Source organism: Aquila chrysaetos, chromosome 6 (assembly GCF_900496995.4).
Source record: "Aquila chrysaetos chrysaetos chromosome 6, bAquChr1.4, whole genome shotgun sequence".
Taxonomy (NCBI): Eukaryota; Metazoa; Chordata; class Aves; order Accipitriformes; family Accipitridae; genus Aquila; species Aquila chrysaetos.
The window spans coordinates 36,266,817-36,294,378 of record NC_044009.1 but is presented as its reverse complement, the minus strand read 5'-3'; the positions used below and the strand labels follow the sequence as shown (position 1 = coordinate 36,294,378).

Here is a 27,562-nt window from a genome sequence, read left to right as displayed (position 1 = left end):
CCCCCCTCGGGATGGTGGAGGCCCTCCGACGCCATGGGGGGGTTTGGTGGGCAGGCCAGTGGGCAGAGGCACTGCAGGGCTCCGTGCCTCAGTTTCCCCATTGATAGAGCGGGGGTTGGCGCCGGGGTTTTGGGGGGGGCGCAGGGACACTGCGGGGCCAGCTTGCTCCCTGTTGGGGCGTGCTGCGGGGAACACCCCCCAGAGCGGACCCCCATGTCCCTCCTGCCCTGTCTGCCAAGCCAAGCCGAGCCGTGCTGCCAGGCAGAGCCATGCCCCCGTGCCAGCCCCGCAGACTCGGGGCACCCCGTAAACCTGGGGCACCCTCACTCCTCTGAGCACCCCTATTGCCTTTAGGGTAAACCTGCACCCGAGGGCACCTCCCGGGCACCCCTGTCCCTCTGGGGCACCCCCAAACCCTTGGGGCACCCCCATGGTCACAGTTTTGGGGTGCTTGTCAGTCTTAGGGGTACCCCACACTTTCGGGGCACCTCTCTTCCTTGGGGGCACCCGTACAGTTGTGGGGCACTGTCATACCCCTGGGGCATCACCACAGACCCGAGGACGCTCCTATTCCCTGTGGACACCCCCAAAGTTTTGGGCACCCCCCAGCTCCAGGGCACACTCACAGCCCCCTAAGGGTGTCCCCATTCCCTGAGGGCACCCCACATTTTTGGGGCCCCGTAACCCTGGAATCATCCAGTTCGCAGGACACCCCTTTCCTCTGTAAGCACCCCCATATCCCTGGAGCCCCCAGTTCTTGTGCAGACCCCCATACTCCGGGGCACAACCACTACTTCCTGGGGTACCCCTCCATCCTTGGGGGTACCCCACATTTTTGGGGACCCCCCCATACCCCAGGAGCACCCCAGATCCCTGGGGGCACCCCACACTTTTGGGGACACCCATACCCCAGGAGCACTCCATATCCCTGCCCCCCCCCTGCAACTGGGGGGACCCCCATACCCAGGAGCACCCCCAAGCCCCCCGGGGCGCCCCTCTGCCCGTGCCCGACCACATTTGGGGGGACCCCCGCCGTACCCCGCTCCCCCGGCGCCCCCCCCCCTTGCGCCCCCCTTCCCCTCCCGCCCCGCCTCCGCCGACCGGTGGGCGGGACACCCCAGCCGTGACGTCAGACGCGGAGGGCGAGGGCGGGGCGGGAGGGGCCAGCGCGCTTGCGCCGCCGCCGCCGCCGCCTAGCCGGCTTCGCCGCGGCCGGGGCCGGAAGTGACGCGCGGGCGCGAGAGCGGAAGCGGCGGCGCAGGCTCGGGCGGGTCCCCGGTGCGCGCAGCGGGCTCGGCTCCCTCCGGCCACGGCGCCCTGAGAGCCCCTCCCCTCCCCGGCACCGACATGATCCTGCTCGAGGTCAACAACCGCATCATCGAGGAGACCCTCACGCTCAAGTTCGAGGGCGCGGCCGCCGGGTAGGGACGGGGGGGGCCGGGCCGGGCCTGACCGGGGCGGGGAAGGGGACAGGGCCGGGGGCGGCGGGACCGGACCGGGCCGGGCCGGGCCGGGGCCGCGGACTGAGGGAGGAAGGAAGGGAGGGGCGGGCGGCGCCGGCTGGCGGGGGCAGAGCTGTGCCAAACGCCCGGGCAGAGGGGAGGGCCTGGCGGGTGACGGGGCGTGTGGTGCCCATGTAGGATGGGGGTCCGGGGGAGGATGAGGCTGAGCGGGGCGAGGGAGCGCCGAGGCAGGATGGGGGCCGTGGGATGGAGGAGCTGGGCTGGGGCAGTTGGTACGGGGGCAGGATGGGGGCTGGGGGATGATAGGGCTGGGTTGGTGGGGGTGGTGACAAGGCAGGACGGGGGGGCTGGAGAATGCCGGTGGGGGGGTGGTACTGAGGTAGGATGGGGGCCTGGGGAGGGGTGAGGGCAGAGCTGGGACAGGATGGGGGGCCTGCGGAGTGGGAGGGCTGGGAGGAGGGTCAGTACTGGAGGAGAGTGGTCTGGGTGGGGGTAACTGAGCTGGGGGCGGTGGAGTTGATCAGAGCTTGGGCAGAGTGAGGGTCTGGGGCATGAGGAAGCAAAGTCGGACAGACAGACTTGGAGGGGGGAGTGGGGCTTGATGGGGTGGTTAGTGCTAGGGCAGTGTGGGGGCCCCAGGGGAGGAGGACAGAGCTGGGGAGGGTATTGGAGATTGCAGTGTTGAGGCAGGCTGAGGGAGCAGAGGAGGAGGAGAGAGCCTGGGCAAGGAGGGAGTTGGGAAGGGGGGAAGGTGGATTTGCAGGGATGTTTGCTTTGGGTAAAGCAGCGTCCATCAGAACGGGCCCAGCGTGGTGCCAGCGCTGGTACAGAATGGGGGCGGGGGGAGCTGAGGAACAGGAAGCCTGTGTGTGGAGCTGTGGCCTCAGCTTTTTGCTTTGGGCATGGGGAGCAGATTCCAGCCTGCCCCCCTTTGCTTTTCTGAGCAGGAGGGATGCAGGCCCACGGGTCTGCCATGGCCCCTGGTGCCAGCTTAGTGGGTGTCCTGGCCTCGGGGGGGTGGATTGGGGGGGCTGGCTTGCACCTGCATCTCTGGCTGGGACAGTTCATCCCTGGGGAGCCAGTGATTATTCTAGTGTAAGTGTTGCAGCAGCGGTGTAAAGGTGCTTATCTGAGCACAGCTTGGCTCAGAAGAGAGTCCCTTCATATAAACGTCCTTATTTGCAGCCGAACTACCTGTGGGCTCGCTAGGCTGTCTGCACAAGGCACCTCTGTATGGAGACAAAGTCCTGAGAAGCAAAGTGTGGTGGTGTTATCTCTGGGGTGGAGCCTGCCCTGGTGTTTCAAAGAGCAGGGCCCAGACTGCCCTGGGAAGGGATCCCCCAGGCAGGTGCCTTTTTCTGTGTCACCTTTTCCTCCAGTGGCTTTCAAAGCTCTCAGCCTTTTGTGTGCAGAACTTGTGACAGAGGCCGTTTCCTCTGCTTTCCCCTCTCAGTTGACTACTTGCTCAGGTTTGGGTTTTTGGGTTTTGTTTTTGGTGGGTTTTGGTTTGGTGGTTGTTTTTTTTTTTTTTCCATAGAATAACCTCACAGGCTGCACTGCCTTGCAGCATAGCCGAGCTGCTTCCAGGCTTTTTATTCTTGAGCCTGATCATTTAATGCTACAAGTTTCCCAAAAGCACAGGCACTGCACTGGGAAGACAGAGCTCCCAGGTCACCGCTATGGTATTACAGCTGCATCCATTAGAAAATATTACGTGTATGGAGGTTAACAGTGTGTGTCAGAAATGCTCGTTCATCACAAGTCCATACCGAGACACTTTTCCTGCTGGAGAGAGAAGAATGCACGTGTGTCCATGTGTTTGTGTAAATGTGGAGGTAGCAGTCTGCGGGTTTAAGCACACCTTGAAAACCTGACTCTGTGTGACAAAAGCTGGCATTGCTTGCTCTGCACCAGCCTGCGGGCCCCCTAAGTTTCCGTTTCTATGTACGGCAAAGCCTCCTCGCTTCTGCGTTGGCACGTTTGCCTGACATGCCAGTTGTTCCTGGATCGATTCATAGCGCGGCTGATGGTGCTCTGCTTCTTACTCATCTACGGCATGTTCTTTTCTTTAGATGTCATTTCTACATAAGTTTTGTGCCTTGACTGTGTTGCTGAAAGAGAGGAAGTTACTTACTTCTGCATTTTCTTCTGTACTTGTGCTGGGGCCCTCCTGTCCAGGCAAGCGCAGGGTGGAGACAAAGGTCTGAGATGTGCAGGGAGGTGTATTTTTTCCTCTTGGTTTCGAGTCTTTTAGGGAATGGGTGTTATGCAATGTTTATTCATGTGTGTCCTGGTTTTGGCTGGGATAGAATTAATTTTCTTTCTAGTAGCTGGTATAGTGTTATGTTTTGGATGTAGTATGAGAATAATGTTGATAACACACTGGTGTTTTCAGCTGTTGCTAAGTAGTGTTTATACCAAGTCAAGGATTTTTCAGCTTCTCATGCCCAGCCAGCAAGAAGGCTGGAGGGGCACAAGAAGTTAGGAGGGGACACAGCCAGGACAGCTGACCCAAACTGGCCAAAGGGGTATTCTGTACCATGTGACATCATGTCCAGTATATAAACTGGGGGGGGGGTGGCCTGCGGAGATCACTGCTTGGGAACTAACTGGGCATCAGTCAGTGAGTGGTGAGCAATTGCATTGTGCATCACTTGTTTTGTATATTCAATTATTTTATTATTATTATTATTGTCATTATTGTCATTATTATTTTCTTCCTTTCTGTCCTGTTAAACTGTTCTTATCTCAACCCACAAATTTTACTTTTTTTTCCCCGATTCTCTCCCCCATCCCACTGGGTGGGGGGGAAGTGAGTGGGTGGCTGCGTGGTGCTTAGTTGCTGGCTGGGGTTAAACCATGGCAATGTGAAATTTCTTTTCCCTCCGGCCACAGTTTGGGGGTCACTCCTGTGGTGCTGAGCCTGGAGGCAGGAAGGGATTTCCTGTATTTCACTATTTTGGTGATGGTTTTCCCAAGGCATGTCTTGGGGGTGCACACAGGACAGTCAGGGCGAGGTCAAGCCTTAAGGGGTTCAGTGACTGGGAGTGAGTCTTGGACACTCGGACAGAGTTTGTTTTGCATTATTTGCTCTAAACAAGCAGTGGGGCAGATGCAATGCACGGATTTGTCCATAGTGGTTGTCTCAGAGCTAGGTGTGCCTGGTGGCTTCAGCGCCAGCGTGGGAGTCAGGTAGGGCGGGGTTTGTTTCCAAATCCTTTGCTGGGGACTTGTTCTGTGACATGGGCTGTGTCGCTCTCCTCTGCTTCCTGTGGCCATGATTCAGCAGGCTCCCTGCAGAGCTTTCCTGGACCATCAGGTGAGAGACGCTTCGTATTTCACCCTGTCATATAGAACTAGGTCACTTTTAGAAGTCAGAGCTAATAACTGCTCATAACATTATTGTTGTACATTATATGTCAAAATCTACTCTGCATGGAGGTCCATCAGCTGTCCCTGGAGTTGCCAGTGTGGAAGGTGCCTTGACAGGGCTACAGACAGAGATCAACACGTGAGGCAGGGCTTACCCATGTCTAAGAATCCTCCCTTGACAAGGTCCTTGGGGCTTGGCAGCATCCACCTGTAAACAGGGTAATTCCAAATTTAGTTTGGTTTTGTGGGCAAAACCCATGGAAATCTCACCTTCTTGGACGGCCACCATTCAAGGGTGGTATTTAGATGAAGGCAGTGACATGTAATGGACTTCAATGTGTCTGATTTATTTATTTATTTAATATTGTAATTTCTTGTTTTAAATCCATTTCCTTAAACCAACCACATTTTTAAACAAAGGCCTAAAGCTACAATAATCTGTTGAAATAACTTGAGTTAAGAATTTGCTGCTGAAACTTTCAAGTATCTGACTGCTGCAGCAGGGGAATACCTGGTCTGTACCTGGAAACAAGTGTGTTGAAATGAGGCAGCTTGTGAGCTTTTGTAGGTGTCAGCTACACTCTGGTTTTCCCATTTCTGATAGAAATGTGATGTGAGGGGATGAGCTCTACCAGTCAGAAGATTTTGTTTCTCATCATTGCTTCCCTTTGCTAACCACACAGACAGAAAAAAAAACCCAACAAACAATTTCGGTGTAAAACATTTTTGATGATTGTCTTCTGTGTCTGGTGAATACTTGTTCTGTTAACACACGGGAAGAACTGCCTCCCAAACCAGATTTACTGTCCATTCTTGTCCCACTCTAATTCAACTGACCCCAGTGAAAGTGGCACAGGGCTTCATTCACGGGGTTTGGTTTTCCAGTCATACATAGCTCACCCCAAATTGCCAGTAAATTAATCATCTATCTCTAATTGTTACTTAGTATTTACCCACTGTGCAAAAGAAAACAAATTTGCATAGCTGGGGAACAGCATGCATTTTCCCTTGGTTGGGGGTGGAGGGAAGAGAATCTTAAATTAAATCGTTGGTTTCTTTACAGCCTTTAGTAGGTACAAATCTGCAGGGCTTCATTACTATTAGCTACATAGGAAAACAGATGAAGCTTGAACTTTCCTGATGTAGAGCGGTTCCTGTGAGCTGGTTAGAGAGCTGGGCTGAAGCTGCACTCGTGTGCTTTATGGTAATTCCCATTTGCGGTTGCTTTGGTGCTCGTTGACTGTAGAGCTGAGCCTTTCAGACAGTGAGGCTGAGTGCTGGGTGAAACCAGGTAGTGTGAACTTTGTGTTCATGATATGTTATGCGAAGTGAGTTCATCGTGGGGAGACCGAGGAGCATCTGGAGGCTGTTGGGCATGCTGGTAGGGTAGAGGAGCTTTGGGTCCTGCCGGGCACCAGTGAGAAACTCCCTGCAGGAGTGGCTGTGGTGATCTGTGGCTACAGCACTTCAGGGGAGCTCAGTGGCCCCACTGAAAACAGAGGTTGCACCTCTGCCATCCCCTCCTTCTTGCTGACACAGGCATTTTTGTGGCTTCAGGGGAAACAGGATTGGGGAAGTGACCTAGGTTAAAATTAAACAGGCACAACTGGGTATTTTTAGCCCAGATGAGTTTCCTCATCCCACTCATTGTGTGAAGGCTGCTCAGCATGGTGCAGCAGAGGAGCAGGGATCAGATCTCCTTCCTACAGCAGCAGTGGCAGGTGCTGGCTCAGTGTCTTCGCAAGCCCACCCTGGAGCTGCACATCTCCCGCGCAGCCTCACCTGCTGAAACTCAATCTACCTGACTCTGAGGAGTGCTTGGGTGATGTCGCTGGCAGAAAGTGGTACCCTTGGGTTCAGCATGGCATGGGTGGCACTAGTGGTAAACCTTGGCTGTCTGCGTTGATTGAGCATGCTGTGGGTGTTTGTAGCTCCTGGGCTGCCACAGCACATCTGGCTTCAGCCACCAGGGAAGGTGACTTTGCATTAATGGCAGATCGTGAGCCACCTGTGTGTGGAACCAGGCAGTGCTCTGCTTTCGAGCAATAGTGCAGGGAACAGGAGGGAAGAGCAGCCCAGATCTGCAAAGTGTTAGGGTTCGCAGGTTGTTATGTCATCGCTCCAGCCTCAGTTTTCATCTCGGGTTCCTGAGAGGGGCCTACTCTGTATTATCCTCTGAGAATGGTTCTTGCTGCAGCCACCGGTACTTGACACCAAAGAAAAGTGGGTATCAGTCGCTGTCTAAAGAAATGCAGTGAATGGTGTGTGGAAAATGAGGCTCTTCCCCAGAGACCTGCCACAGCACTAGATCACCCTGGCGGGGAACCGCAGGTTACTTGCCTGCAGCTGGAATGGGTATGCGTGGGGTGAAGACCTGGCTGGAAGCAGACCTGCCTGTACCTGTGTGCTGCAGGACTGGCCCATGCTTTGTCTGTTGGGAATCCCAACACCTTCCTACCAGCCAGCCTCCTCCAGGCTGCCCTGCCCATGGCATGGGAGAAGCTCAGGCATGGAGGGGTCACCTAGCCAAGAGGGGAGAGCTGGCACATGTGGGGGCTGCTGTACACTGCTTGTCATTGCCCGCCTGACAGAGCACTCCTCCTGAGTTCGTGGTGTGTGTGCTGCCAGAGCTACAGGAGCTCTTTGATTTCATACGCTCCTGCAGCTTACGCAGAGTAGCTTTTGTTAGCTGAGCGAGCCCCAGGAGTGGAGGAACTGTTCAGATAATTTTAGACATTTCTCATAATTTTTTTATTGGGGTAGTATCTGTATTGGGGTTTTATCTGTAGTGAGAGCCTGCAGTCTGACACTGAATCTGGCTCACTGTCTCCAAACCGTGTGTCAGCTCTGGTGATCTGAAAGCTCTGCTCAGACCTTTAAGCGTTGAAATACCCCCTTTCTTTTTTTCCCCCCTCTCCTTTGGGGCAAGAGATTAGAATATCTGTATGCCTGCAGCTTTTAAAATAATTGCCATCCTCCCTTATTGGGTACAGGCCTTAATTGCGATGTGGGAGATGCTTCAATGCGGTTGTTGGCCAAGTTTGCATTTAGGTCTGTTTAATACAGAAGATGAGGGCTCTACGTAATTACAGTCTTCGTTCTTCTGTTCTTAAATTTGTTGTAACATATGGCTGAGAGCCTCCATGGCCTGAGAATGAAGCAGGGAAGTTTGGAAGTTGTCCGAGTCAAAATTGAGGAAATGCTGTCAGAAAAAAAGATTTGCTGTTGCTCTTAAGTGCTTGCTGGCGTCTCTCCACGGGCACTGTGGCTCTTCGTGGATGTTCTGCTGGGGTGAAAAATCTGATTTGGAGCTGGCTCTATATTAGGTAGACGGAGCATAGGAGCCATTTGGAGATGAATAGGAGGGATGCGGGCAAGAAGACGTAAAACCTGTCAGGGCCTTTTATTGTTAGAAGCAGAGGGCAGATGGGATTTGGTGTGGATTTGACTTCAAACCTGGTAAGTGTTATCAGAAAATGGACCGCTGCCTGGAACAGCTGCCATTTTAGCATCTGAGTTCAGGCAGGGTTTTGTAGAAAGGTCTGGTCTGGATTCGGTGTTTAGTGCAGAGAGGAGCCATCTCAGTTATTCCTGGTATGAGCTGGTTTTATTGTCCGTTTGGGGCAGAGGGTAGCAAACAGGGAAGGTCACTGGGGGAGGCTATGGTTCAGGTAGCGTTGGTGGTAAGGAGCTTGTAGGGGTCACAGCAGCTCTCTGCCCTGGGAGCGGATGGGCTGTACTGTCTGAAATCCTCTGAGCGTAGCCAGGTTTAGTCTGGTTCTCAGAGACTCGAGTCAGGGGTGGAAGTGAACCTCAAACAAGCTCCCTGCTGCCCAGAGCCCCGCTTTGAAGTAAAACACAAAAAGGATGGCTAGGATTTACAGTCACTTTGCACCAAGCTGCTAAACTGCTGGTTCTTGCCATGGGTGTGGATGGGTCTCATCATGGAGTCAGGGGACACTGGAGCACACTAGACCAGGCAGAGCTCTTTGGGATCACACCAGTAACCCGACGGTAACCGATACCCACCCTGCAGCAGCACAGTCCCAGGCCCACTGTGCATCCCCTGCACAAAGTCTTTGCCTGTACAAGATCTGGGAGGGCCAAACACAGAGAGGACACACTGTGCCTCTGCAGAGTGTTTGGCACATCCCCGCTGCTATTTCTGTTGGCGGAAGATGGGGTTGGTGGAAGGTCGAGGGGAAGTGATCACGTGCGTACGACCTGCATCGCTGTCGCTCATCTGGAACCCGTGGGAGGCTGGAGGTGAGAGCTCTTCTCTCTTCTGCCTGGGGACTTCTTGATGGGGGAACAACAATTCAGGTAGCAAAAGGGTGATTTTTCTGTTGTGGAAACGTTTTAAGTAGCCAGGATAGCTTTGGTGAGATGAGCCAGAGAAATAAATAGAAGCACTTTAAACTTTGGGGTTGTAAGGCTGCTGAACTGTGAAGGGCTAAGACAGCTCACTTTGCTCCCAGCCCCACTTCTCATACCCTTCCCTGTCCTCCCCTGGGCCAGGCCAGGCCTGGGTTACTTAGGTGTGTGCCAGGAGAGGCAGAAAAACACCCTGCAGTACATCACAGGGCCAGCGTAGCTGTTAGGAGCTCTGTATGCGGCTCACGTGAGTGCTTGCTTCACTGAGTCTATGCCGGGAAGCAGCTGAATATTCAGCACCCGAAGTTCTGCCCAGTTACCTGCTTTTCCCTTAAATATCTCCCCTCCTCGCCATCCCCAAGTACAAGAACCGAACCACTTGGAAAATCGGTGTTAAAATAACTTCTCTAAGAAATCCATGCTTGCGTTGAAACATTCGGAAATGGGGCTGTGTCAGCTGTAAGCTTTTGTGTGCAGAACAAAGGCTGTCGTGCAGAGCCATTAACTGACTTTGGGTACGCGGCTCACATGGCTTCTTAAATAATGGGAAGAGTGATGTTCCTGCCATCCCCTGGGGTACTGGGTGAGTGAGCAGGGAATCGTTGTCCTTCCTCGGCAAAACCACTCCAGTGCACTGGTTGTCAGTTGCTTCCCTGCATTGCTTGGTGGGAGGTGCTGTGTGCTGGGAGCCTGGGCTCTAGGAGGCATCAGTTTCGTGTGCATGGGGAATGAGGTTTGAACGGTATTCGTCTGAGAAGATGGAACCAAGGTTTAAGGATGCGTCCTCTTTAATATTCCTAGCTCTCGTGTGCCTGACTGCGCTATCTTTAAAGCTTCCTACATAGGTTTCTTTTTTTATAAAAATTTATACTGCCATCCAAGCTGATTCCCAAGTCTGAGTGTGGTGCTCTAAAAGAAGAACACGTCTGCATCGACTGACCAAGTGGGATCAGTGGGATTTTCTTTCATCTCTGCTCTGAGCAGTCCTCAGTGAGCTGAAGTGGCTTGGATGCAGTCTGGGGAATTGCTCCCCTTTCCAAGAGCCTGAGTTGAATATGCAGCCAGGGGATGCCTTGTGAGCCCCCATCTCAGGCCCAGCTGGGAGGGGGAGATAGAGAGTGAGTGAGGTTGCAGGTAGCTGGCACAGCTCTTAAACTAAAGGACCTGCCTTGGGTGCGCTTGCACTGCTTCTTTCGAGTGTGTGGTTTTTATCTTCAGCGATGCAGCACAAAAGACGGAGGCTCTCCAGCCTCCTGACAAAAAGGGCTGTTGCTTTTCACAGCTAATAACTTCCAAGAAACAGCAACACCTCATGGTTTCCACTTAGGATCTCTGGCTGGGGGTTAATTCCTCCCTTTCCACCTGAGAAAAATGTCGTTGACCCGGTGCATGGTCTGGAATCAGTGCTGTTCAGTGCCTTGGTCCCCCTACATTGCCCATCTTGAGTTTTAGCACATCGTGGTCATTCCTGGCTTCCAGGAATGAGGCTGTCTGCAGAAAAGCTGATGGAAGAACAGTGCTTTCTGCTGGGGAAAAAAAAATCATTAAAACCTTTCCAGAATATGGTGAGGGAAGGTAGATATTGAGTCATCACTTCCCCCACCTTTCTTGGTGTATGTACTGAGGTGTAGCCGGTACCCAGCAGCATACCCATGCATGGACAGAGCAAGTTTTGGCAAAAAGGTTGAAGATGGTCTCTGGGCAGTGGCATCGTAGTTGAGACCAGAAGGCTGCCTTTACACACTGGCTTTGGTTTGGGGAGCTATTTCCGTACGTTGTTTCAGACGGATGTGAATGAACTATTTTAGAGGCTAGATTTCTGTCAGCCATAGCATTAGCCTGTACTCTGTTTAATATCAAGCACTTTTGAAAAATAAACAGAGATATGCTGTGAAACAGCAGTAGCAGACTGGCGTTTTTACCCTGTTCTTATTTTCCACCCCTGCTCTCAGCAGTGGAGGTACCTTTGCATTGCTCCCTGTTGGAGAATAACCTATTAATATCAATTCCCTCAGAGCTGCCAAAGCAGTTTTATAGTGCCAGTCCCAAGAAAACCACTTTTTAGAAGCAGTTAGATCTTTCTTGGGATCCTGTTCTTCTACAAATCATGGACAAACTGGCAAATAGGGTTTGTTAAGATGTTAAATCTTCATACCCACAGCATAAGAAGTGCTGTGTCTTTGGCTCACAAGGTGCTCTCGTCGCTGATCAGGGATCCGAAAGATCACACTGTGCAGTGTTAGAGCAAACCCAGATCTACAGTTTTTCCTGCAGAGGTAGTTGGCATAGTGTTGGGGTATTTCAGAAGGGACATGAAGGGGCAGGATGAAATGCACAGCTGGAAAGTTTCCTTCTGTGGTTTGCTCCTGGCGGTGAACTTGGAGAAGGGGTCTTCTCTGCGAGCAAGTTGTATCAATGCATTTGCAGAGCTGCTGTTGATAATGAAGGGGGCACAGCATCGGGAAGGATTGTTCAGCCTCTAAGTCCCCTTCTGTGAATTGGTATTGCAGGAGCTTAAAAAAGAGCCTCTGTCCTCAAACCTGTATCGTAGCTGTTCTGTACGGAGAATGCGCTTGTTAAGCTCCTCAGTGATGAGTAGCTTTCTCAGGCATTTCTAACTGGAAATTGGTGATCTCAAAATCTATTCATAAACTACAAATAATAACAATTTCTGCCAGCTTCAAGGCCTATTTATATCATCCGGGGTAAAACTGGTGCTTATAGGAATGGGGAGGAGTCTAAGATCTCTTTTCAAAGGTTATCTGCTAGTTGAACAGCAGGAGATAGAAGGGTTTTCAGGTAGAGCTGCTTGTGAGAAACAAGGCATTGGAAATTAATCCTCTTTCCTTCACAGCTTGGAGGCTGCTGTTTGAGTTCTCATTTACCTCCTTTGTTTTCTTTTCTTTTTAGAAATAAACCAGAGGCAGTAGAAGTAACATTTGCAGGTAAGCTCCACAGCTCTCTTGACTTCTCTGAAAAAAGGGCTGGCTCAAATGGTCTGCCCACAGTTACGCCTGGTGTGCCCAAATTCACCCAGCACCACTGCAGGGGAGGAGAGCTGTGCAGGGGCAAACGGTGTGGACACCCTGCAGTGTCCCCAGAGCTGGGGCTTTGTCAGCTGCCTCGCTATTTTCTCTGTCCGTCTGCCTTCCCTGGGACTCTCCCCACAGCAGTGAGTTCAGTGGTGGCAGCGCTTTAGTGTGTGTGTGCTACATAGCTCTTCTCTTTTTATCTTGCCTGTTCTCCAGTCCTGCCCTTGATGCTACTTGTTATTAGGTCTTTAGCACCATCTGGTTTGGGTTGTTAGGAAGCTGGCTTGGTGTGACAGGCAAGATGAATTCATCGCCTGAAGTTTGCTCTGCAGGATGAGAAGTGCCAAGGAAGTTCAAGTGTTCATTCAGCAACTGATTTTTTTGCTTCTGTTATCAAAAATCTCTGTAAGCTGCAGAGCTTCATGAGGAAGTGGAGTTTGCTAGGTAGCTGGAGGGTTGCCTTTCCCTGCCTCTTGCCCGTTCTGCAGTGAAGTGGAAGCTGTCTCAGCAGGCAGCAGCTGAGCTGCCTTTGCTGACAGAGATGTTTTTTCTTCCAGGCTGCAGCTCTGGCCCAGTGGGCATGTCAGTCACTTTCCGTGCTGGCCATCCAGAAGGCTCCCGTCTCTGCTTGTTTGTATCCTTGTGCATTGAGCACAAGCTGATTTGCCAGGGATACTAAATGACACTAGACTAAAGCTTTCTGTGATGGACAGGTGTCAAAACTGTTTCAGCCCGTTGAATGATAACAGGTCTCCCTACATGACATTACCGCTTTCCTTAATTACGGGTTTCTGTCTTGGTGTATGTGTGAGGGCTGGAGCAGGGGGAACAGTGTTGCTTTATGCAGTTCCTAGAACATGTAGGGAAAACCTTCCTCAAAAATAGGAACTGGTTCTTGTTCCCTCACGTTTCTCTTGCTTGCTTCATAGACTTTGATGGAGTCCTTTACCATATTTCAAACCCCAATGGAGACAAGACAAAAGTGATGGTCAGTATTTCTCTGAAATTCTACAAGGAACTCCAGGAACACGGTGCTGATGAGGTGAGTGAGCATCTCTGGGCCTTGAGCCTACAAATACTGTCTTGGCATGGGCAATGTCCTTGCAATGTTGACAGATCTAACTTCTAACTCTTAGAGAAGCATCTGCGCTCCCATCTCACGCTGGTCAAAGGAGCAGCCCTATGCCAACCAGGAGTCCCACTTTGCTGGAAGACAAGGGCAAAGTGTATTTACACTCTCTCATGAATAAGAAGTCATCTTATATGACCCTACAGCCTGAAAGGCGAAGGGCACCACTAATTTTGAATGTTCAAATGAGTGTGAGGCGTGACCATATCGAATATTTTCCCTGACTGATGTGCTGAGCCCACAAGTGAAGGAAGGCACCAAGACAAATCTGGAGTCCCACGGCGCTGCTCTTCTGACTCTAACCACATGTCAGAGCGAGCGACGGGCTCCTGCTGTGTGTGCAGACCTTGATCTGCAGACTGGTTCCCTTTTCACTGCTGCTGTGTGAAGTAGCAGGTTCAGTTCCTGTTGAATGGGCCGGGGCTGTGGAGGCCCATTTATGGTAGAAATAAAGAGCCTCTCTGAGCTGTGGTTGGGTGGTGAGGCAGGAAGTGTGACTCAGTTCCTGAGTCAGTTTTCAGATCTCCACATGGTAGCAAATGGGGTTCACCCAAGTCTCTTCAGCAGGCTTTTGCCTCTGGTGTCTGTCTTTGGAGGAAAACAAGGAAACTGCTCCATGAGTTTATTGTGAGTCTGGCGAGAAACAAGCGATTTGAACCCAAAGTGAATTCCTGCAAGTTGCCGCAAGACCTACCAAAGTCAGAATAAATATGACTGAGTGTCCTGCTTTCCTGGTTCCTGTATACAGAGCTTTCTAGGAGCAGCATTGCCTGCTACTGAAGGTACTGCTGCTGGCAAACAAGAGAGTCAAGCAGCCCAAATGATGGACCCCTCCCAGCATGTTTAGCAAGGATCAGTACAGTGTGTGATCCCAGGAGAGCTGCTGTGGTGGGCAAGTGGCTAGCACCACTGTGCACCAGCAGCCACCGTGGTGGTGGTGGAAGGCAACTTCCCAAGCTTTTAGAGGAAAATGGGATCTCTGCAGGACTGCCTTGGGAGCGTTGACTAAATAGAAGTTACATTTTTAAATCACCACTTAGCAAACTGTTGCTTTCTGTGCTTTCCTGGAGACGATGGAGCTTGTTTCTGCTCTGTCTCTGGTGAAACCCCGCTGTAAGGAGCACAAAGTGGGGTTCCTGCTAAGACAGAGCATCTCCCTGGGCAGGCTCTCTGCTGAGAGGAGGTTTTGGCACGCAGAGAGCCCGTGCATCCTCTCTGCGTGGTAGTGGGTGTCATCCCAGGAGGGCCAGTTCTGCCACAGTGTTGTTGTGTTCTTCTCTATGAAATACCTCCTGTTCCCGGCCCCCTCATTGACACAGAGCTATGGCTCAGTTGAAAATTGCCATTGATGTAAAATTCAGCAGTGATTATGTTTGAAGAAAGGTTTTTGCTATGCTGTAGGCGGCTCTGCTTCTGGGAGGCATCCAAGCTGCCTGGCACTCTCCTCTCCATCCCTGTCTCTCCTGTGCAATAGGCTGAGACAGGGCAGGCAATTGCCCAGCCACGTTGCGCCTGACCCCTGCTCTGAATTTGCCTTCCTGCAAGGAGAGGGTCAGGGCACACTTTGCATCTGCCTTTGAATGGGAAGATCGGTTGTAGCCCTCAGATCGGTTGTGTCAAGCTCTGCTGACAGTTCTCCTTTGAAGGTGAGGTGTATGGAAAGGGTTTTCTTCCCCGCACAAGTTCAAGACCAGCAAGAACTTTTAAAAGTTCCAGTTTCGACTCCTGTCCTGCAGTGTGTCCCTTGTCAGTGGGGTTCAGGGAGCTCTGTCTAGAGCAGGAGCAGCCAATAACAGTGGAAACCGGTGACTTAATATTTGTCCAAGTTCACTTAGACTAGGGGAGGCAGGTGCTCTAATCTGATGTTTCTAAATGGAGAGCAATCATGGCCTGGGCTGTGCAGGAGAAAACAACTCTGATGGCTTGTGCTCTCAATGTTTAATTTCTTTCCTAGGTATTGAAGAAAGTCTACGGAAGCTACTTGGTAAATCCTGAATCAGGTAACCCTCCAATAACATTTACTCTGTATGTCTGAATGCAATTCCAAAATGACTTAAGTCGCCTCAAATGAAGGCTGCACTTCAAGAGCTTGATATCTGGGGCTCTGTACAATGAATGGCAATTTAAAAGGTGGCTCAGGTATGTCAGGGCTGAAGTAGCTTGCAGCACAAGCTGTAATTCTTGATGCAGCCTTCCTCTGGAAAGCTTCTGTTCCTCACGGTTGGGGTCTTTGTTCTTCTCAAAGACACTTCGTGAGACACAGGAAAACCATGGTTACCTGTGACAGCATCTCTTCCTACTCACTGTAAAAACTTGGGAGCAGCTCAGCCAGCACGTGTGTCTGGGAGCTCAGGAAGGAGCCCCACGAGTGTTGCCATGGCCACGCGCTGAGTTCAGGCATGGCTTCTGGTGATGCTTGGAGTGGGAAGCACTCACCCCTGGGGCTTTTGGGAGGGCTTAAGGCAAAGGTGGGACTGTAGGTGTCTCTTCCCAGAAAATGTCTCTGGCTTCATTAAGGCCCTGCTTAGATTATTAAGTTAGTGGCTGTCCCTCCCCAGGTTACAATGTCTCTTTGCTCTACGACCTGGAGAACCTTCCCGCAGACAAGGACGCTATTGTGCACCAAGCTGGCATGTTGAAGCGCAACTGCTTTGCTTCGGTCTTTGAGAAGTATTTCAAATTCCAGGAAGAGGGCAAAGAAGGAGAGAAAAGAGCTGTCATCCACTACCGGGACGATGAGACAATGTAAGTGTTCAAACCAAGCAGCATGGGAGTCAGACAGCTGTCAGTACACTTCCTGCTCCAGCTCTATGTTGTGGTGGAAAGTCAGGAAATCCTACTGCTCTGTACTTCAGCAGGGTAATAAGGGCCTGTCCTAGGATGTCAGAAGTACCCATTGAGGGTAGTGCTCATCCCTCGGGCTGCAGGGATGTTACACAAGAGTCTCTGTTAGTGGCAGCACTTGTGGCTGCACGCAGCAGAGAAACTGGCCACTCCCAACAGAAATGTTTTGCTCCCTGTAAATACTTTCTTGAGGGAGGGGAAATTTTCAGCAGCCAGGCCTGTGAATGGTGGTTGTCTCCACTTAACCTTGTCTGGCAGTTTCTTCCTCATCCAGTTGTACCTCTTAGCTCCTGTTCACAGCTGGGTTTTCCTCTCTCACCCCCCTGCAGGTATGTCGAGGCAAAAAAGGACCGTGTCACAGTTGTGTTCAGCACGGTATTTAAGGATGACGATGACGTGGTGATTGGAAAGGTGTTTATGCAGGTATGGAAACTGAATTATGGGGAAAGGGTTTGGTCCTCGATTCATATGCCTTCTTGCTTGAAGCAGCATTGCCAAACAAGCAGATGTTAGGCTAAAGTTAACTCACAGGCAGTTTAATGCACGTAAATGCTTTGCAGGGCTCCAGGCTGCACTGGGATGGAGGAACCATGTTAATAGGTGGTGTATTTTCTAATCCAGGCTCTTGCATTGGCATCTTTATTATTGCTGGTCTTGCTTGTATGGACAATCAAACATATGTGTTACAGATGAGAAACACCATGGTGAATACTTCAGTATCCACCTTGAGGCCCTGTAGTGCAGCTAGCTGTGTTATAGGGATCGCCAGCCAGCTGAGGAGCTGAGCGTGGTGGGGAGGCTGTAAAGGGAGAAGAAGGGGTGAGGCAATGTACCATGCCTGCGATCATGCTGAGAGCTGTCTTCACCTTGAAGTTTGTTCCTGCCAATGCTCAAATGCTGCAGAGTCTCAGCAGCTCAGTGTGGCTGCTCTCACATGCCATGATAGGGTCTTGATTTTGAGCTTTTCAAAGCTGTGAATTTGCTTAGTTTGTGGGCTTGAATCAATCGTCATAATGCCAAGTACTTCTGGACTCAGCTACCCTTTGCAACTGCCATTTAGCTGGGAAGCATTCAGAGGCCATAGTAAACACTTTGCATGTCTGTTAGTGGCTGTGTGCAGCCTGTGGAGATTGAGATATTTGCTTACAGCTGGGGAAAGCTCAGTGCATGCTGGTATGTGTGTTCATCTGTGTCACTGGCCTGCCTAGCTCACCTTATGTCTGCTGAAGCACCTGGGGAGTCTCCTGCACAGGCACAGCTGGGGAGCAGGGCCCTGCAGGGTGTTCCAGGGCTAGAGGAGCTTTAGCCCATCCGTTCAGGGGTGCCAGGCCATGCTGCTGACAGGCTCGTGGACAGCAAGTTACTGGCCCAGTTTGCTGGATACCAGTTTATCTGTGTTTGGGGGTCATTAGAACAGGGTCTGTTGTGATGGGAGTCTTATCTTGTAGCTCTGCTCTCTGTGTTCTTTAGCTACGGGCAGGGCATCTGCTCTGGCTTTGAGCTTTTCCCCACCAGCATATCCCACAGCCTGGAGTTCAGGTTTTAAAACAGGGAGGGAGGCATGAGGTGAACAAAACAGGGTTTGTGAGGCTCCGAGGGAGGTGGCAGGCCTTCAAGGCAGCGGCTGTCCCAGAGTCTCCGTGTCCCAAGTTCTTGGTTTTTACAACAGCAAACCCTGCTCCTGCCCAGCCACAAGAATTTCCATTCTGAGTCACACCAGCTCCGTCCCTCCAGCTATTGCTCTTGCATAACACAGCCCAGTCAGGCATGGTGGCTGCTGATCTGGGCTCTCATGGAGAAAATCTGACCATTAACTAACCAGTGAAGCCTTTTGAACCATTGTACCCTCTGGCATAAGCAGGCGGAAGTGCAAGCTAAGCGTGTCATTAAGGAAACCCCAGTGAACTACTGGGTTCTCTAAAAGTGGCATGGATGCTCCTGCCCTTCCCAGGGTGAGCTCTGCTCAGAAGGGAGGAGAGGTCGAGGGTGGCTGATGATGTGTAGGTTGCGCTGGGGGACAGTGAGGCAGAGGGGAGGCTGCCCTGCCTTGGGCCAGGGGAATGTTGTCTGGACTTTCCCAGCCCCATGTAGGGACAGTCCTATAATTCCTGAAATGCAGACCCACTTCATTTCATGGGAGGTGGGGGTTGTGCTGCTGTCAGAGAGGTTCCCTGGTGGAAGGGATCTCCCTGCCTGGAGGTATTGTTTCGAGGTAGAGAAGTGTTAGGAGGAGCAGGCTTTGCACACAAGCTTCAAATGCTATAGGTGCTTCTTAATGCTGAGGCAAAGACTCCTGGTGGGAGGTGCTTTCTCAAACAGCAGAGCCTTTATGCTAAGTGCAATGGAGACCTCACAGCCCTTTCTGAGAATTTCCTTTCCTCTGGGCTGATGGGCGCTGCTGACTTTTGCTGGAAGCATTAATGATGTTGACCTGGCAGGAATTGTGCTGTCTCATGTGCTTTTTCAGACTGAGGTGTCCCTTCCACAAAACACCCATGGTAGGAAGGGTGATGCTGAAAGCCATCCCAGCTGAGGGGCTGTCCTAGGGCCGCGTGTATACCCAGGACAGTATGCATTTTGGTCTGGTTTTGCTGGGAAAAAAGATTGTTTTCCAGAGGTTTGCCCTGATAGACTCAGCCCATTCAGGGAAAGATGGGAAACCTCCAGCTCAGTTGCCCTGTGGGAGTAGGGAAACCCCGTTTGCTTTCCCAGTGGAGTGTCAGTAGTGGGACTCACCTTCACTTTGTCTTGTTCAGGAGTTCAAGGAGGGTCGCCGGGCCAGTCACACAGCCCCACAGGTGCTCTTCAGCCACAGGGAGCCGCCCTTGGAGCTGAAAGACACAGACGCGGCTGTTGGCGACAATATTGGCTACATCACCTTTGGTAAGCAGGCAGCTCTGAGGCCTGGGGACACCTGGGGAGGAGAGAGGTTCCTGCTGCTGCATGAAAAACAAAAAGGAATTCACCTTCCCTGAGTCTTCAGACAGGTCATTGGGCGCTGAAGGGATTCTGGAGTTGCAGTCTGCGTTGTCTGCCCCCTTCAGTGTGTCCCTTCGCTGTATCAGGTCACCTCAGCTCTGCTGTGGGCAAGAAGGCGTGGAAGTGGACAATAAGCCATTTAGTGTCTGCCTATAAAATAAGTTCAGCATTTGGGAGCAAGAGAAGGGTGGCTTTGCTGTGATATTGTAGAAACTGGATGTTTCTTGTGGGAGGTTTCATGCAAGTGTATTTGTAGCTTGTCCAGCTGCAGGCACCTGTGCAGTGCTTGATCAGCAGAGGCAATCGGAGATCAGGAGCAGGGCAGTGAGTTCTGCTTCTCCAGCTCTGCCTCTTTGTTCTGGGCCAAACATTTCCGTCTCTGATGAGCCACTTTCCCCTGCCTGCAGAGGTGCAGGCCAGCAGAGTCATCGCTTCCTCCTGGGCAGCAATGCTGAGGAATCCAAACCCTGCCCTGTTCAAAGGGAAAGGTCTCTTCCAGAGAAATTGGAGGTCATGGTTGGATGTGCCATTAGGGTCTCTCAGGCCAGCGTTCCTGCAGTTCAGAGCTCAGAGGTGGAGCACAGACACTGCAGGACAAGGTGAAGTTAGCACTGCCCTCCTCCTGTGCTGGGAATGGTGCCTTGAGGTTAGGGCAGCTCATCAGCTATGGGAGCGCTGCCTAATGGCAGGTCTGGGACAGCGAGCAAGACTTCATTCTTGTCCAGATGAAATTTCCCTGTTATCTGATCTGACAGTCCCAGGTGAGATCATCACCCAGACAAAAGGTCTTTCAGCCTTTGGATCAGGGACGCTTAGCACAGCACCAGCCTGTGGAAAGAGTGAGCCACCAGGCCCCTGCAGTAACCAAGTCTGGCTCTGTCACAGTGCTGACAAGCTGCCAGGCAGGGATCCACAGCGGATTTCAAGATCCAAGGGCAGTCTAGATCTTGAAATCAGTTGAGCAGCCTGGCTGCCCTTGTCTGCCTCCCAGCTCTCTCCTCCATTTGCTTCTCCCAAGCACTGAAGTAACGTCATGCAGTTTCCTACAGTGCCGTCATCTCTGGGCACTTGGCCTCGCCTGCGTCCTCCAGAGTGCACAGCTGTGTCCAGGCTGCTGCAGGAGACGTGGAAAAGTGCTGTGAAGCCCTGTGCTTAAAATCACAAGTGCTGCTTAGTCTTGGTATGTGTCACAGTAAAGGGCTCTTTGTAGAGAGCAAAGCAGGTATTCAGAGCAGCACACCTTGAAGCCTCCAGCACTTGAGGAACCTGAAGCCCTTTGGTAGCCTCTGGAGGCTCTAATGGTTTGCATCGCCCTCTTCTTTCAGTGCTGTTCCCCCGTCACACCAATGCTGCTGCCAGAGACAACACCATAAACCTGATCCACACGTTCCGGGACTACCTGCACTACCACATCAAGTGCTCAAAGGTACTGAAGGGATGGGGCTGGGGGATACAGGGTAGCTTTGGCCCATCTAACCTGGGTGTTGCAGGGGAGGAGCTCGGGGCAGGGGTGCCCCCCTGAGAACTCATTGGGGCCTGGCATTGCCCTCCCCAGTCCTGCAGGGGTGGCAAGTGATGCATCATCACCTCCTCCCTGCTCTTTGGCACAGGCAGTGCCTGTTTGCTTCCCATGCTAGCAGCGAAATAGGATTTTTCCCTCTTGGATCTGGTTTCTTTTCTTTCCGGCAACAGAAATGAGGGTAATTGTTCAGAGAGACCTGGCTTTGACCAGGGCTTAGACAGCAATTTTCACTGTTGCCTCCTGAACTCCCCTCATAGCACTGTGGCTGTGCAGAGCTACGTGCTTTCCCAACAAGGAAGAGAAAAATAGCTCCTACCCCGTGTCCTGAAATCCCAGCTATGAAGGAAGGATCCTGACCCGTCCCCATTTTGTCCTAATGAAACGCAGGCCTATATTCACACGCGTATGAGGGCAAAAACATCGGATTTCCTCAAGGTGCTGAACCGTGCCCGTCCAGACGCAGAGAAGAAAGAAATGAAAACAATCACGTGAGTAGGAAAGCAGGGCCTGGCTCTCTGGGCTTCTCTGCCAGACACGAGCTTGCTCCTTCTCAGCTTGGCATACTCCAGTCCAGGGAGGACTGGGATGCTGTGGGGGTGACCAGACCAGGGCCTGATGTGCTGGGACCCCATCTGAGAGAGAAGGGGGGTGTTTCATAGTGAGGTGCTTGCCTGGGCGCCTTGAGCCGAAAGCCTGGATCAGGGCATGTTGGCCTCTCAGGACCCCTGTGCTCCCTCCAGCACACTCACTCACTGCCTCACGTGTCCTTTGTAGGAGCTGGGTCTGTGGCAAACCCTGTGCCGGCAGGTCCTTTGTGAAAGAAGGCTCGTACATGGCTCTGTGAGCCCTGGTGTCTCCATTGTCCCCCCTGAGCCCGTGGTGGCATTCATGGGGCTTTTCCCCTGTTGTATTAAAGCTGGCTGATCACCTCTGGGGGCAGCTCCAGCTCACAGGGGAGAGCGGCCAGGTCCTTCCTGGGGGTTTGCGGGCACTGGAGCAGGTTCCTGCTGCCTGGTACATCTGCCGCTCCTCAGAGCCCCTGGCTGCCCTTGGCCAGCAGATGGCTGGGCCAGGAGCACTCCCGGGCCACCGCCCTAGCTGGCTGCCTCCCTCTTGGGATTAAAGCAGCCCAGAGCAAAGTGGGTGGAGGAGAGCAGTTGGGTGAACATGTTTCCCTCAGGTCCTTTACCCTCTGCTGATCCCAGAGCCCCTTGGCATCCTTTTTCTGTGTGTCCTGGCATGCCCCGCTTTGCGTTCTGCTCTAGGGCAGTGGGGTTGTCCCCTCTGCAAAAGCCAACCCCTCCCCACAGCCCCATGACCTGGTTCTGCAGCCACAAATGCCTGCAAGCTCTGAACCAGCGGTGCCTGCCTGGCTTTGAGAGCTCAGTGCAAGCATGCGCCCCACCAAAAGCCCTGTAGCCACCCTGGGGCACCCCAGAACAGTGCTGGGGGCTGTGCTGACCTCTCTCTGCATCCTTTCAGGGGGAAGACGTTCACAACCCGTTAACACCAGGTTCGCTGAGGCTGCAGTGGAGGACGAAGGTTGGGGCACTTGCTACCCGATAATCGTAGCTTTTAATGTTGCACCTCTGTGGGCTCATAAGGAATTCAAGCAATCGGGGTCTGTTTGTACGACAGTTTGGGGAGTAATCTGCAGAAACGAGCTGTGCTTGCGAGGACTCGATCGTTCCAAGAAACAAAACCTTAATTCCAGTTTGATTGACTTAATTTCTTTTCTTTTTTAATTTTTTTTTTTTCTTTTCAAGCTGTTTCGCTTTGCAATATGTTACCGGAAATAAGTTGCAGTATTTCTTATGAGAATAATGCAATATTAACTTGTTTTCTTCTGAGTATTTGAGTTCAAAACTCCTGTATCTGAAGAAATACTGTTGGGGTTCATTAATAAAGGAGATCTTTCTATCTTAAAGGGCTGTGGGGCTTTGGCTTGTCAATGCATGTGGCCTTGCCCTGGAAGGGGTGTTTGGAGTCACAGGTGCAGTACTGTATCGTGGAGCAAATTACTTCTGGTGGTCTCTGTCTTGGGGGCTGAAGTGGGGGGCTGTGCCCAGGTCTAGGAGTGAGTAGCCTGTTGCATTCAGGAACTCCTGGGCTGCACAGAGCAGGATTCTACCCTCAGCTACCAAACTGCACCCTTCCCTCCTACCACAACCCCCTCGTTTCCGCCTAACAGGGAGAGCTAGGAATGGGGGTCTCTGCCTCCACCCACCCCAGCATAAAACTGTCTGCCATTGCTCCTCAGGCCATGGTTGGATGCTGGGGAGATCCCTGAGGAGGGAGGGAGCACAGCTCCCCAGGTCCTCTTCCCCCCCAACAAGCAGAGTGGATGGCATCCAGTTAAGTGAAATAATTTATATAATTAAAAGACATTTTCATACAAAACCCCAGGCTTGGCCCCCAGATGGTGAGGGCAAAGCAGGGCAGGCTGGAAAATTACAAAGCACGCACTGGAGAAGGGTGGTGAAACCCATCTCCCTCATCCCTCTGTACACGAGCCACCTGGCAGAGCCAGGACACCATCCCTTAGCACAGTTCCTAGCGATCGGGGCGCTGGACACAGAACACTTTGGCTTGGTGGTCGCCAGAGGTCGTCACCACAATGGAGGCATCCCTGGGAGGAGACAGGGCTCAGAAACGGGACTGGGGGCTTTGGACATCCCTCACCACACCCCCTGGCCCAGCTCTGATATGCCCCACTCCCCCTTGAGACCCTCAAGTCTCAGCACAGACCTGGGTCTGTCCCCTCCATTGGGACCAGACCCCAGGGACACCCAAAAGAGAGCAACAGCTCGTGATTTGAGTTCCTGAGGCTGGAGGCCCCTGCCAGCCCTGGTCCCTCCACCCAGCAGGGAAGGGGTCTAGGGATTCCCTGCTCACTTGTTGACAGCAAAGTCGAGGATTTCGGCTGAGTGCCCTCGGTACTCGCTGATCATCTTCCCCGAGCGGGCGTCCCAGAGCCGCACAGCCCCGTCCAGGCTGCAGGTGTACACCACGGCTGAGCTCTCCTCCCACAGCAACTGCACGATCCCTGACTGGGGCAGGGGGAGGCCACAAGGTGAGTACTGGGGACACCCAGCAAGTCTCAGCTCCCTCCGCATGCCACCCCCCCCAGCATTGTCTGCCATCCCCACAGATAGGAGAGCCAGGCCCCAGGACCAAGCTATGAGGCACATCCTCTGTGCAGGGACTGTGGCTGCCTTTGGGGAAGCCCAAGAGGCTGAGAGAGAAGCACAAATTGGGAACTGGACCCAGGAAAGCCCCTGGGCTCCAAGGGAGGTCTCGGATGGGCCCAGAGACACCCCGCAGGCCTGGGGAGAGGGGGGGAGGGCAGTACCTCGTGTTGGCACTTATGCCTCAAGCTTTGCGTTGAGAGGTCATAGATAGCCAGTGTGCCGTCCAGGTAGCCCACAGCAGCCAGTGGCATCCTGCAGAGAGGGGAACAGGCGTTACACAGGGCTGGAAGCGCATGAAGGATCCAGGCTGAAGGCAAAGCGCATTGAGAAAATGAGGGACAACCCAATGACCGGAGCCATGAAACACCTCAGTTCAGGAAACCAACAGGACAGCGAAAGCCAGCAAGGGGCCCAAGGTTCACACAGGAGAAGACAATGTCCTGGTAGGAAAGATCCCCAGTAGGCCTGTCTGGAGGGTATCCCAGCCAAACAGTGGTCCATCAGGCTAGCCCAGAAACCAAACAGGTTGAGGGGAAGGGTCTGAGTGTGACTTCCCTGTCACACAGAAGTAACCCAGGATACCCACAGCCAACTGGGGAGGATGAGGTGAGAGCAGAACGAGCACGAGGGATGGAAAAGAGTCTGTTAGTAACAAACATCCCCCCCCTCCCCGTAAGGTCTGGCACTGAAGAGGGACTGTCACCCCCAGGCCACGTGTCCCCACACTCACACATTACAGAAGCCCAGTGACTCCACCGAGTTGGACTCGGCCTCCTCACCCTCGCCGGTGGGGGCCCTGGGGGCCATGCTCTCCATCTTGAACACGCACACCACCTGGGGGGAGGGAGACCGACTAGTGCCGGAGGGGAGGGGAAGGGGACCCCCAGTCGTACCGAGGTCCCCTTCCTTACCCGGGATCGAGCCTTACAGCCCCTGGACACCAAGGCCCGGCCCCAAAACCTCAGCTCCTCGGAGCAAACAAGGCGGGGAACTTCCTTCTAGGAGCCCAGCGGGACCCCCCAGCCGCGGGTACCACGCGTAGCTGGGAGGAAGCCGTTGTGTTGGCCAAGGGCGCCTCCCGCTGGCTGCCGGTGGCCACCACAGGCTGCTCGGGGCCAGCGGAGCCCGAACCACCCGGGGACACCGGCCTGGCCCAGGACAGGGGCTTGGAAGGCCGTTACCCCCGTCCCCCGGGGCTCCTGGCTCTGCCCCAGCCAGCACGGACCCACCTTGCCCGTGGAGGAGTTGACCAGCTTGGCGTGACAGTCCACAGAGCCCGTCATGATCAAACTGCCGTCCTGGTTGCTGGCCACACACGTCAAGGGGTCCTGGTGGCCATCCTGGCCTGGGGGGCAGGCAGGAGAGGCATGAGCTCCACACGTCCTCCCCACAGAGACCTGGTGAGCCTCAAAACCCACCCTCCTGCAGCCACCACCTTGCCCAGCTCTGCCAGCATCCCGATGGCAAGGAGGAGCCCCGGAAATCCAGCGCCAGGCTCCCTCCAGTGCCACTTCTCCACCCAGGGAGAGATCAGAGCCCACTGGAAGGGGCCGTTCCCCAATTAGGGAGCATCCCAGGTGATTAACCTCTTCCCTACCTTTCAGGACATGCAGTGAGGTTCCCTGCTTCAGGTCCCAGATGCGCATGGTGCCATCCTCATATCCCACCACCGCTCGCTTCCCTGGGTGAGACAGAGCCAGCGGATAGAGCCAGTGCTCCCCTCGTCCCTCCACCTCCCACTCAGCACAGACTGGCAGAAGCAGGAGGGCAGATGGTGGCGGTGGCATCTGTCACAGAGCTGACAACACTCCCCACCCCGGACAGCTCCCGTGCCTCACCATCAGGCAGGATCCTGCCACATGTGGCCGGGCACGCTGGGCCCTGGAAAGTTTTGCAGTCTCCGCTGGGGATCTTCCACATCCAGGAGTTGCCATCAGCTGTGCCCGCCAGAAGGACGTGGGCTTGAGGGTGCCACTCCATCCACTGGGCAGAGAGAGGGACAGGCAGTGTCACAGGAGTGGTGTCCCCCCTGCCACCCAGCTGAGTCCCAGCTGCCGGCCCACAAACTTCCCATGGCACCAGGGGTCCTGCCACTCACCTCCAAGTCCCCCACCTCAAAGGACCACACTTCTTCCTTGGTGTCCACCCGCCACACTTTGATAAGCCCAGACATGTCACCCGTGGCCACGAACACGGAGTCGTGACTGAAGCCGGCACAGGTGACCGAGTCTTTGTGTCCTAGAGATGTCAGGGGACAGAGACTGCTCAGGCCAAACTATGGAGGACGGTCAGGAGCCCAGCTCCAGCAGAGCATCGGCTGGGGAAGAGTGTGTCCGGAGAGATGTGGCTGGAAGGGGACATGGCCACTCACTCGTACAGCCTCGAGCACCTCACCTGAGCATTCGAACAGGAGCTCTCCATCGCTCACGCGCCACACAAAGGCCTTGTCGTCCTCCCCACCCGTCACCGCCAGCGTGTTGGTCTTGGGGTCGAGGCTCACGCAGAAAACAGAAGCTTCACAGAAGAGTAAAGAGAGGCTACGTAGCTCAGACGCCACTCATGCCCCACCTGACATTCCCCGGGGATCCAAACCCCACGCAGCCCTGGGTCTGGGTGGGACATCAGCTAGCTAAAATCCCAACTCAAACTAGTGGGAATCAACTCTTGCCGCGAGGGAGGAGCAGCACAGGCTGGCTGCCGAGCTCAGGGCGAGCCGCCGCAGTAGGAGGCTCGAAAAGCTTCTCTACCAGAGTGTAAGGTAGAAATGATCACAGCCCAAGGCAGCCCTGAGTTGTGACGGCTGTCCCTGGAACGTCCGGGAGACAGCAGCCCAGCAAGGACCTGCTGCACCCCCTTACCCTGGGGAAAGCCAGGGTGGGAGCAGGTCCCGAGGGGGACCCCAGGGGCCCCTGCCCGTGCCCACCACTCACCTGAGTGAAGGGAGAACGTGACCTCGCTGTCGTCCTGCGCCTCCATGCCATCCTCCACCCCCTCATCGTCCTCTGTCTCCCAAGCCTCGGCATCGGGCTCTTCCGCCCCCTCGTCGTCAAAGTCCACGTCCTCCATCTCGTCGGCCAGGTCATCTGCGGAGGACGAAGGTCAGGACGCGACTCGCGGCCTGCCGGGCTCGGCCCTTGCAGGGCAGGCGGCTGCGGGCACGGGGGTAACTGGGGGGTCCCTGGGGGACGGGGCAGCCCGGGGAACGCGCCATCCCGATGCCGCCGCGGCCAGGACACCCGGAGCAGCGGAGCCGCAAAGGAGCGGAGCGCGACGCGGGGAGAGGCCGCAGGCCCGGGGCGGCGGGGGGGGGAACGGGCCGGGACCCGCGGCCGGGCCCGGCGCTGGGGCGAGGCCGGAGGGGGCCCGGTGCCCCGGTGGGAGGCCGGAGACCGCGCAGGCCCTGCCCGGTGCGCGGCGCGGGGTGCCCCGTCTCACCCGGCCCGGGCGGGCCCAGCTCCACCACCTCGATGATCTCCTCGTCGCCGTGGAAGCCCAGCGCCCCCGGGCCCTCGGCGGGCTCCATGCCGGCCTGCCCGCGCGCCCCACCCCGCCGCCGCCGCTTCCGCCGCTCGCCCCGCCCTGGCCAATCCACGCCTGCCCCCCTCCCGCCTCAGCCAACCCCGGCCCGCGTCCCCACCCGGGCCACGCCCCTTCCC

The 27,562-nt window shown here is 54.1% G+C and overlaps 2 protein-coding genes across 2 annotated transcripts; one reads left to right on the top strand and one right to left on the bottom strand.

The window, feature by feature from the left end:
• The first annotated feature begins 1,173 nt into the window (after positions 1 to 1,173).
• Positions 1,174 to 22,642, top strand: ARPC2 (actin related protein 2/3 complex subunit 2). Its single transcript, XM_030017171.1, has 10 exons — positions 1,174 to 1,421; positions 12,120 to 12,154; positions 13,171 to 13,283; positions 15,325 to 15,370; positions 15,929 to 16,115; positions 16,544 to 16,637; positions 18,971 to 19,097; positions 20,519 to 20,619; positions 21,103 to 21,203; positions 22,198 to 22,642. Exons 1-10 carry the CDS (start codon positions 1,348 to 1,350, stop codon positions 22,220 to 22,222), a joined length of 903 nt encoding a protein of 300 aa, XP_029873031.1. The 5' UTR covers positions 1,174 to 1,347; the 3' UTR covers positions 22,223 to 22,642.
• Positions 22,643 to 23,070: 428 nt separating this feature from the next.
• LOC115342626 (angio associated migratory cell protein) lies at positions 23,071 to 27,478 on the bottom strand. Its single transcript, XM_030017170.2, has 11 exons — positions 27,342 to 27,478; positions 26,837 to 26,989; positions 26,301 to 26,420; positions 26,005 to 26,144; positions 25,745 to 25,889; positions 25,504 to 25,587; positions 25,136 to 25,251; positions 24,637 to 24,740; positions 24,068 to 24,158; positions 23,611 to 23,765; positions 23,071 to 23,344 (listed from the first exon to the last, which is right to left on the bottom strand). The coding sequence occupies exons 1-11, from the start codon at positions 27,427 to 27,429 to the stop codon at positions 23,269 to 23,271; spliced, it is 1,272 nt and encodes a 423-aa protein (XP_029873030.1). The 5' UTR covers positions 27,430 to 27,478; the 3' UTR covers positions 23,071 to 23,268.
• Between the last annotated feature and the right edge of the window lie 84 nt (positions 27,479 to 27,562).

Bases quoted from the DNA above. Each gene is read 5' to 3' on its own strand.
- ARPC2 (XM_030017171.1), top strand. From the start codon at position 1,348: ATGATCCTGCTCGAGGTCAACAACCGCATCATCGAGGAGACCCTCACG. The intron at 1,422-12,119 runs GTAGGGACGGGG...TTTTCTTTTTAG, and splicing joins TTCGAGGGCGCGGCCGCCGG to AAATAAACCAGAGGCAGTAG. The intron at 21,204-22,197 runs GTGAGTAGGAAA...GCATCCTTTCAG, and splicing joins AAAGAAATGAAAACAATCAC to GGGGAAGACGTTCACAACCC.
- LOC115342626 (XM_030017170.2), bottom strand. From the start codon at position 27,429: ATGGAGCCCGCCGAGGGCCCGGGGGCGCTGGGCTTCCACGGCGACGAG. The intron at 25,588-25,744 runs GTGAGGCACGGG...TGTCTCACCCAG, and splicing joins TGGCAGGATCCTGCCTGATG to GGAAGCGAGCGGTGGTGGGA. The intron at 23,766-24,067 runs GTACTGCCCTCC...CCCCTGCCCCAG, and splicing joins GGCATAAGTGCCAACACGAG to TCAGGGATCGTGCAGTTGCT.